The 9,623-nt window shown below is 43.0% G+C and overlaps 1 protein-coding gene across 1 annotated transcript; it reads left to right on the top strand.

Moving 5' to 3' along the window:
* Positions 1–2,793: 2,793 nt before the first annotated feature.
* On the top strand, positions 2,794–8,641 carry LOC148115718 (E3 ubiquitin-protein ligase TRIM39-like). Its single transcript, XM_087885226.1, has 3 exons — positions 2,794–2,973; positions 5,946–5,978; positions 8,109–8,641. The coding sequence occupies exons 1-3, from the start codon at positions 2,958–2,960 to the stop codon at positions 8,639–8,641; spliced, it is 582 nt and encodes a 193-aa protein (XP_087741352.1). The 5' UTR covers positions 2,794–2,957.
* Positions 8,642–9,623: the final 982 nt, after the last annotated feature.

The raw sequence follows: 9,623 nt of genomic DNA, 5'->3' as shown, positions 1-9,623 counted from the left end.
GTCAACAATCTGAGGAACCTCAAAAGTGGCTTTGATATTGAGATGGGAGTCAGACACAGATGGATGCCCTTTTAACACCAGAGGAACAGAGACTGGTGAGGGGGTAGCATGGAGAGAGCATAAGAATGACAACCGGCTGGGAATTTCCCCTCAGGGAGCCAGAAAGGGATCCGGATGATGATGGGGACAATATGAGGCTACAGAATTCTCAATCTTTAGTCTTCTATGGAATCCAAAATGGAGCTCCCTAAAGTAAGAATCTTGCAAAAGTATCTGAAATAAGGCAGAAAGAAAGATGAGAGTCCTGAGGACTTTTCTTGAAAGAATATACCGGGCTTTCAGGCAATACACTGATTTAGATCCTGAAGCCTCAGAAAATGATAAACATGATATTTATAGGGCAGTCAGCAGAAGATATTAGAAGAAAGTTACAGAAAGTAGAAGGAGGTCCAGCGAAAGGCATTTGAGAACTGGTTGAGATAGCTGATAACGGTTTTTTTTTTTACCTCCAGAGGGTAAGAAGAAAATAAGAAAGAAATCCAGAAGGCTCCCCGAAATGCTATCTTCCTAGCAGATGCCCTTAGGCAGGAAAAGCTGTGAGGAAGGGGACACAATCCGGAAGAGGAGGGGAGTTCAGGGCATGGAAGAGGAAAGGTCCCCTTGGGCCCCAACCAGTGTGTTATATGCAGGAAAGGAGGATATTGGAAGAGTGGGTGCCTGATGGCTAGAGCCATGCAAGCAGAAAAAGAAGAGGGAAGAGGCCAGGGGAAGGAAGCTATTGCTCCCCCAACTCCTGGTGGAAGTCCAAATTGGGGGATCTAAACATAAGGTGTTAATAGATACAGGAGCCGGTAGATCTGTCCTTAACAGACCTATTGCTCCTCGGACTACCTATGAGATACTTTTTGTTGGGGCATCTGGAAAGGCTATAATGTGCCTGTAACAACAAAAGCCCAAATTGCACAGCAGGAGGTTAAAAACTTAGGATATGGCATCTCTGCAGCACAGCCGGAGACTGTTAGCCTAAGGAGGGAGGCAATCCATTAAAGCCCCCTGTTAACAGAAAACAATTGGGAGTCTTGGGTTTTTGTAGAATTTCAGATTCTTAATTTTTGATTTATCATCAAGCCCGTTTACGAGGCTGTTAAAGGGGGGGGATGGGAAAATCTGTGAATGGATTAGATAACGCCAACAAACATTCACACAAATAAGAGAGGGAGCTTTATGGGAGCACCAGCACTGGGGGCTTCCAGACCCCACTACGCCTTTTACTCTATTTGTACAGGAATGGGAAGGCATTGCAATGAAAGTTCTCACCCAGAAATTAGGCTCTGGCATTGGGATGGCTTGGGAACAGCGGCAGCAACAGCCCTGCTAGTTGAAGAAGCTCAACAGTTAACACTATCACTTTATCCCATAGTAAAAGTCCCAAAGGGGGTTCAAGAGATTATGGAAGTAAAGGGAGCATTTTGGATGACTGGGGGGCCGCCAAGCCAAATATCAGACCCTCTTGCTTGACTCCCCAGCCATACAATTAGAGGTATGCAATTAGAGCTACTCATTCCAGCTACACTCTTGCCCCAGGTGAATTGCATCACGATTGTGTACAGGTAGTGGATTCAGTCTGTGCCAGTAGACCCGATCTTTGTGATCAGTCGATCCCAAGTGCTGACTGTGAATGCTGGTAGCTTTATGGTAGAAGGCCAGAGAAAGGCAGGATATGCAGTGGTGACAGCATGGGAAGTTGTAGAAGTCAACCCATTACCAGTAAACATTTCTGCCCAACTGGCTGAACTGGTCACTCTAAATAGAGCCTTACAGCTGGCTGTGGGACAAACATTAATAGCAAATATACCTTTGGAGCCTTGTGTGCCCATGGAGCCTTATGGAAGGAAAGAGGATTATTAAATGCAAGAGAATCAACCGTTAAATATAGCCCACAAATTTTAAAATTATTGGAGGCTGCTTGGCAAACAAAACAAGTAGCAGTCTTACATGTTGAGGGACATTCTAAGATTCCCCTTTACACAAAAGGAAATTGGGCTGCAAATGGAGCTGCTAAGGAAGCCTCCCTACCACACTTAGAATGAACAGCCTACCTCATTCCTATTTCTCCTTACCCACTTCTCCACTCTCTTGGACTCCCAAGGGCAGGACATGGGCCACATCAGTTGGAGGCAGGGAGAGGAAGGATGGGTGGTGGAAGGTAGAGGGCAGACCTATTCTACCAAATACACCTCAGAGGATTCATTTATAACAAATACATGCCAGCACACAATGTGGGGGTCAAAGGGACTGGTAGACTAAGTGACATGCTGTGTAGTAGACAAGGGTCTCTATTCCGCAGCCTCCCAAGATGTAGCATCTTGTCTGATCTATGCCAGAAATAATCCAAAAGTAGCCAGGCGCCCACCCCTTAGGAGTCCAACTTAAAGGCAACTACTCAGGGACAATTTGGGAAATAGACTTCACTGAATTACCTAGAAAGCAAGGCTTTAAGTATGTTGTGGGACTAGCATGGACCTTCACAGGATGGCCTGAGGCTTTTGCTTGCAGGACTAATAGAGAGCATGAAGTAGTAAACGTCCTACTGAAGAACTCATTCCTGGGTTTGGGCTGCCAAATAGTATATCCTTTGATTGTGACCCATATTTCACAGCTAAGGTTTGTGTGAACAGTTAAAGATCACTCGGAAGGCAGAGGCAGAGGAGAGGTCCATCCTACTGGTGGGCGAACTGACCTTGTACCAATATGTAAGACAACTCCATGGGGTTGTGAATTTTCTTTCCCATTATCTGCAGGAAAATCAATACCCTGGACTAGATCATCCAGTACATCCGTTTCAGCCTGCAGACTGGGTGCTTGTAAAGACATGGGGATTAACAACCTCCTTGGATCAGAAGAGGAAGTGGACAATCTGGGATTACGGTGATATCCCTGGGCTTCTGAAAAGTGCCATGAAAAAATTGAGAGGTAAAAAACAGCTGCCAGGGTTTCACCCCGGATGACATTTTGAGCATCCAAGAGTGATTCTGGGATCCAATGTCACATGGATCAAAGAGGAATCGATTTCCGGATCAGTGGAAGAGACATTCTCATTTCTCTGGGGAAAAGCCTCTTGTCTTGGCACCAGGAGGGGAAGAGGAGCTTTCTGACTTCTCCCATTAAAGATATGCCACCTAAAAACGGGAAACATTAGCTACTCATAATTGTCCATTTACAGGTAGTCCTTAATTTACAACAATTCACTTAGTGACTGTTCACAGTTATAATGGCACTGAAAAAAGTGACTTATGGTTGTTTTTCACACTGATGACCATTTTATCATCTCCAGAGCCACATGATTCACATTTAGATGCTTGACAATGGATTCATATTTATGACGGTTGCAGTGATCATCTTTTGTGTTCTTCTGACAAGCAAAGTCAACGGGGAAGCCAGATTCACTTAACAACCATGTTACCAATTTAGCAACTGGAGTTATTCACCTACCAAATGTGGCAAGAAAAGTTGTACAATGGGGGAAAACTGACTTACCAAGTTTCTCACTTAGCAACATAAATTCTGGGTACAATTGTGGGTATAAGACGAGGACTACCTGTATTCTTTGTATCCCAAATCTAAGTGCACAGATCACTAGGGAAGCAGAATACGTTTCCACTAAGTATAATGGAATATATATTGGTAGTTCTTGACTTACGACTTCAGCTGAGTCCAAAATTTCTGTTGCTAAGGAAGGCAGTTTTTAAGTGAGCTGTGTCCCATTTTATGAACTTTTTTGGCACAGTTATTCAGAAAATCACAACTGTTAAGTGAAGAATGTGGCTGTTAAGCGACTTCCCCCATTGACTTTGCTTGTCAGAAGCTCCTCAGGAAGGTTGAAGATGACAATTCCAGGATCCTGGGAGGCTGCAACAATACTAAGTGTGAGAACCGGTCATAAATCACTTTGTCAGTGCCGTTGTAACTTCACTAAACAAATGATTGTAAGTTGAGGACCATATACCTAAGTTGAGGTATATGGAATATATAGTAGAATATATTTACTGTATTTTTCGGTGTATAAGAAGCACTCTCCACACAAAGGTGGGTGGGAATATCTGTGCGTTTTGTACAGCCAATGTTGCCTGCCCACCCGCTGGCCCCCACCCTTCGGCCTCTGCCTCCCAGCAATTTGCCTCCATGCAGCAAACAGCAAACAGCCTGGTCAGCTTCAACACAGCCTAATTTAGCATCAGCAGCTGATTGTCTGGTTGGATCTCCCTCCCGGAATACCACCAATCAGCTGTTCTAGGCTGTGGGGATCGCCACCTCTGCATGCTCCGTTTTTTGACCTCCATGCGCGGAGTCTGAAAACGGGGTGAATGGAGACCAAAAACAGGGCACACAGAGGCAACAATAGGCAATGGCGATCCCTGCAGACCAGGGGTGAAATCTAAATTTTTTTGCTACTGGTTTTGTGGGCGTGGCTTAATTAGTGGGCGGAGCTTGGTGGTAAGGTGACTGGGTGGGCATGGCCAAGTCAATGTCACTTCTTTTCCCTTTTTTAACCTACAAAACACAACACAACACAACTGTCTCACCCACAATATAAAAGCAGCTGTGCTAGACCCAAAATGGCCCCTGCAACAAGTAGGAACCTCATACAGCCACAGAAAGCTCAAAAAAACAACTTTCCCACTTTACACACACACAACACAACACAACACAACTGGCTCACCCACAATGTAAAAACAGCTGTGCTAGACCCAAAATGGCCCCTGCAACAAGCAGGAACCTCACACAGCCACAAAAAGCCCAAAAAACCAACTTTCACACTTCACACACACAAAATTCCACATACAGCTTTGTGAGATTTTGTGTGTTTGTGTAGTTAGAGTGAAACACTACAGAAACACACTAAATCTCAGAAAGCTGCACAAATATTATTTTATTTTAATTTATTTTTATTTTTATATAAAAGTAGCTAAATTTAAAACTTCCTAAACCTTAAATGGCTAGGTCTAAAAAAAGAACAACTAAAAAAAAACCCAATTAACTATTTTTTTTAAAGCTCCCAAAGGGGAAAAAAACTTACCCAATAGAACAGGGGTCTCCAACCTTGGCAACTTTAAGACCTGTGGACTTCAACTCCCAGAATTCCTCAGCCAGTTTTGCTGGGAGTTCACAAGTCCATAAGTCTTAAAGTTGCCAAGGTTGGAAATCCCTGCAATAGAAGGTACAGCAGGAAGGCAGGCAGGCAGGCAGATAGAGCTGTTCACCGATGAGCTTGATTGCAGGCAGGGAGATTCAGTTGCTTGCTGATGCAATGGATCGCAGGTATTACAGCAAGCGAAGCAAGGCAGGCGTTGCGACCAGCGGCTAAGGTAACTCAGCTGGGATCGTCAGAGCTTGGATCATCAGAGCCATTTAAAAGAAAAAAAAGGCTCTGATGATCGCGCGGCTCAGCTAGGCATGGGCGGGGGCAGGGACTTTTGCTACTGGTTCTCCGAACTGCCCGCCGCCATCGCTACCTACTCGCCCGAGCCGGTCCGAACCGGGAGCATTTCACCCCTGCTACAGACTGGTACAGCTAATCGTTGGTATTCCAGGAGGCAGATACAGGCAACAATCAGCTGCTCATGCTAAATCAGACTGTGCTGAAGCTGACCAGACTGTTTGCTGCAAGGAGGCAAATTGCTGGGAGGGAGAGGCAGATGTTTTTTTGTTGTTTTCTTCCCCAAAAGCTAAGTGCGTCTTATAGTTTGGAGCATCTTATAGTCTGAAAAATACTGTATATCTGATGATATATATATAGCCACTAATGGCATTTTGGCTTGTAGCTTTCTATATTCCTTATTTCCTGATTTGAGTCCAAGGAAAGCAAATCAGGGTATATGAGGGAGGCCCTTCTGTTGCTCCAATTCCAGTGATGAGATGCTTAATCCCTCCCTTTTCTTCCCCAGATACTCTGGAAAGTGGACTTCAACTACAGGAAGGTAAATATGAGTTCTAAGAATCACAATCACTTGCTATTTTGAGCTCTTATGCCATTAACTTTAACATGATAGAGTCACCTAAAAGAAAAATATAGGAGTAGATACCGTAAAGACTATGATGATTCAGTAAGCTTTAATGATTTTATTATGCATGACCTATTACTTGCTGTTTCTATGTACACTATGAGCTTATGCACAGGAGACAAATTCATTGTGTGTCTGATCACATTTGGCCAATAAAGAATTCTGTTCTAGTCTGTTCTAGTCTGTTCTGGTCTGGTCTGGTCTAGTCTATTCTTGTTTATCTCCAAGGCGTCTGCCATCAACTCTGCCATCATATCAATGAGATCTTCCCCTTTTACTTCTTCAATGTTCTGGAATCTCAGGAAATGGCTTTTTCTATTTCTAAGTTGATTACCAAATCCTTGTCTGCCTGTGTTAATCTTCATCTCCTCCATTCTTTTCTCTGCTTGCTCTGATTTCTCTTCTATTATCTTAATTTGTTGTTCATTTTTAGCTATCATTTGCTGGAAGTTCCTTATTTTTTCATCCATATTCTATTCTATTCTATTCTATTCTATTCTATTCTATTCTATTCTATTCTATTCTATTCTATTCTACCCCACCCCACCCCACCCCACCCCACCCCACCCCATCCCATCCCAATTCTATTCTATTCTATTCTATTCTATTCTATTCTATTCTATTCTATTCTATTCTATTCTATTCTATTCTATTCTATTCTATTCTATTCTACTCTACTCTACTCTACTCTACTCTACTCTACTCTACTCAATCCCATCCTATCTCATCCCATCCCAATTTTAGTCTATTCTGTTCATTATGTATTATTATGTATATATAATCTAGAAAATTGAAGTCAATCTTGATACAGAATGAAAAATCTGGAGACATGGGAAAATATGGGGTGGGACTGAAAAGCACATAGTGTCAGGGTTCCAAGTAACAGACCCAACAGAATCAAAACTTCAAGGCAGGCATGTTCCTCAAAGTATAGATTTATTAGGCACATATTGGCACATCTGGGGAAACCCGACTCTGAGCCCCCCTCGGGTTTCCCCCTAATTAAAAGTAAAGTTTTCCCTTCCCTCCCCATGAAGTCTATTACATGGTCCAATCAGGTCACAGTCCAAGGGTCACTCAGTCTGAGACCACACCTCCTTGCACCTGGTGGGAAAACTCTTGGTTCTCAGGAGAAAGAATTTGATTATGGCTACAATCCCCAGTTGTCTCTTCCTTCCCCCTCTCACAGCTCGATCTTGTTCACTGTGGCCACCCTGAAATGCCAAGGTCTGTATATGTGTGTGGGAAATGGTTCCAGGGCTGACACATAGAATTCCTACCAAGCTAATAACACTATCAAGCTATTGATTTTACTGCCTGAGTATAAGTTGGTGAGAGACCAGGTCTTTGGGAGCAGAGAAATTAGGTCCTTTGGATCAAAGCACATAGCAAAGTTGGAGCATCAGGGTTGCCTCCACCTTGTGGGCCATCAGACTGATGAAAGCAGAGTGTCCTGTATAAGATCCTCCCCTTTTGTACATGCCTGTGATACCTTGATGCTCGCAGAGAAAAGGGCGGATCTTCTTCACATCCTATCAAATGTCCTAAGTTACCTCTGGGGGATACTTCTGACTGTGCCAGTTCACAATTGAAACATGACTGCCACTTGCTCTGCCTGATCCTCTGGATTAAGGCTCCAGGCAGAGTCCCTGTTCAACCTGGGCCATCAAAGCAACTCACTGAAGGCAAAGCCAACTACTCTTCACTCCCAAACCCATTAATCTCATATGCAAGATGGAAGCTAATGAGAATTGTGTATGGAGGCTGGAACAGGTGGAGCACTATGAAGGGTTTGAAGGACTTGGCCAGGGGTCCACAATTCTTTACAATTGCCAAAGTTGGAGAACCTTGGACAAGGCAATGGTGAGGTGTGGTTGAAAAAAACAATGACTCCTCCAGTTCTGGGTAGTAGTGGTGGTGTTGGAAGCTGAACTCCATTCACAAAGGAGACTCTAGAGTTAAACCCTTGGGAGTTGAAGACACAAACTAGGCCTCAAGCTGAAGCTCCTGTTTTTTTTTTCCCCTTCCTTCCCTTCCCCATTACAGTGAATGTAACTCTGGATCCAGACACAGCCCATCCTGACCGCCTTGGCGTCTCCGAAGATCTAAAAAGCGTCAAAGGAGTTAAGCCAGTTGAAGGAAAATATTCTGTCTCAGGCCGCAACAGATTTGTATATCATCCTTGTGTCCTTGGCTGTCAGAGGTTCTCAACAGGAAGACATTTCTGGGAAGTTATGGTAGGAGATAGAGCAGGATGGGGTATAGGGGTTGCCAACAAGCCACTGAACTTAACAAACATTGATGTGCAGACCAGGCGCTGGGAGTTTCAGAAATGGGAAGGAAAATACACAGCCATATCTCCGTCAAAACACTCTGAGCTGGTCCTGACTGAGGAGCCGACAAAGATCCGCATCTCTCTCAACTCCGAAGGGGGACAAGTGAACTTTTTTGATGCCAGGTCCGCAGCTCTGCTCCATACATTCTCAGATGCTTCCTTGGTTGGAGAGACCCTTCTGCCCTCTTTCTATTTGAGCCAAGGTGCCTGCATGACACTCCCCTCAAAGAAGGGACATCCATAAACAAAATTTAGAAAAATTCCTCTTTGCCAAGCAGGGATCTCGAAAGCCTTTAAAGCAGAGATTCCTTAACTTTTTGCTACTTCAGCTTCCTTTATTGTTCTATGCCATCCTGGTCAGTCAATCAATCATTATAAAGGAATAACCTGATCAGCATTTCTATTTGTCTGGAGAAAAAAAAAATGAAGTGTCCTAGGAGGTTTATCGGCTTTAACATCATGTGTTGAGATGTATCAGTATTAAAGATACCTTATAGATAAGCCTGTCAATCATGATTTTATATGTCTGTCACAGCTCTCCATCCCATTTATGGATCATGCTTGTTTGTTTAATGTTAGTTGCAATCAATGATTGTCGATGACTCAGTATATTCTGTAATCTTTTAACTTTTTTTCTTTCCTTCTCCGTTTTTTCCGTTTCCTTTTAACACATAATTGTCATAATCCAACAAACCCCAGCAGGGCTTCAGCAAGTATTACACTCAATATAAGTTTTATAGCCTCATAGGTTTTTTTAAAAACAAATCCTAGTATTTTTCCTATCTTTTTATACTTACGTAGGTTATCTACAACAATCGGATTACTGATTGTAAGACTGACTGTAATTTTATACAGTAGGTGTCTCATGGATTGCAATTTTATGCCAATAAATTTATTCAGTGCAATACATAGAAACAGAAGATGCACAGAAGACAGAAAAAAAATAAAATAAAACATAGCATTTGTTATCAAGATAGAAAACGTGAGTTTTCTCAAGCCAAAAGTCAAAAAGAATTGTTAATAGAATGGTACAAATGAAATACATTATGAAATAAATGCATTATTTGACAATAACATTCTTTTTCCCTCTTGCTTGGAAGAGGAAGACTGTGAGTTCAAGTCCTGCCTTAGCCATGAAAGCCAGTTGGTAACTCTGAGCCAGTCATTCTCTCTCAGTCCAAACCACCTGACAGGATTGTTGTGGGGAAAATAGGAGGAGGAAGATA

Source organism: Pantherophis guttatus, chromosome 2 (genome assembly GCF_059756535.1).
Source record: "Pantherophis guttatus breed Tessera chromosome 2, ASM5975653v1, whole genome shotgun sequence".
NCBI lineage: Eukaryota > Metazoa > Chordata > Lepidosauria > Squamata > Colubridae > Pantherophis > Pantherophis guttatus.
Note: the sequence above shows the minus strand (reverse complement) of the source record. Positions and strands in the feature narration are given on the sequence as shown.

Coding starts and splice junctions, on each gene's coding strand:
- LOC148115718 (XM_087885226.1), top strand. Junction 5,979..8,108: donor TGGACTTCAACTACAGGAAG/GTAAATATGAGT, acceptor TCCCCATTACAG/TGAATGTAACTCTGGATCCA.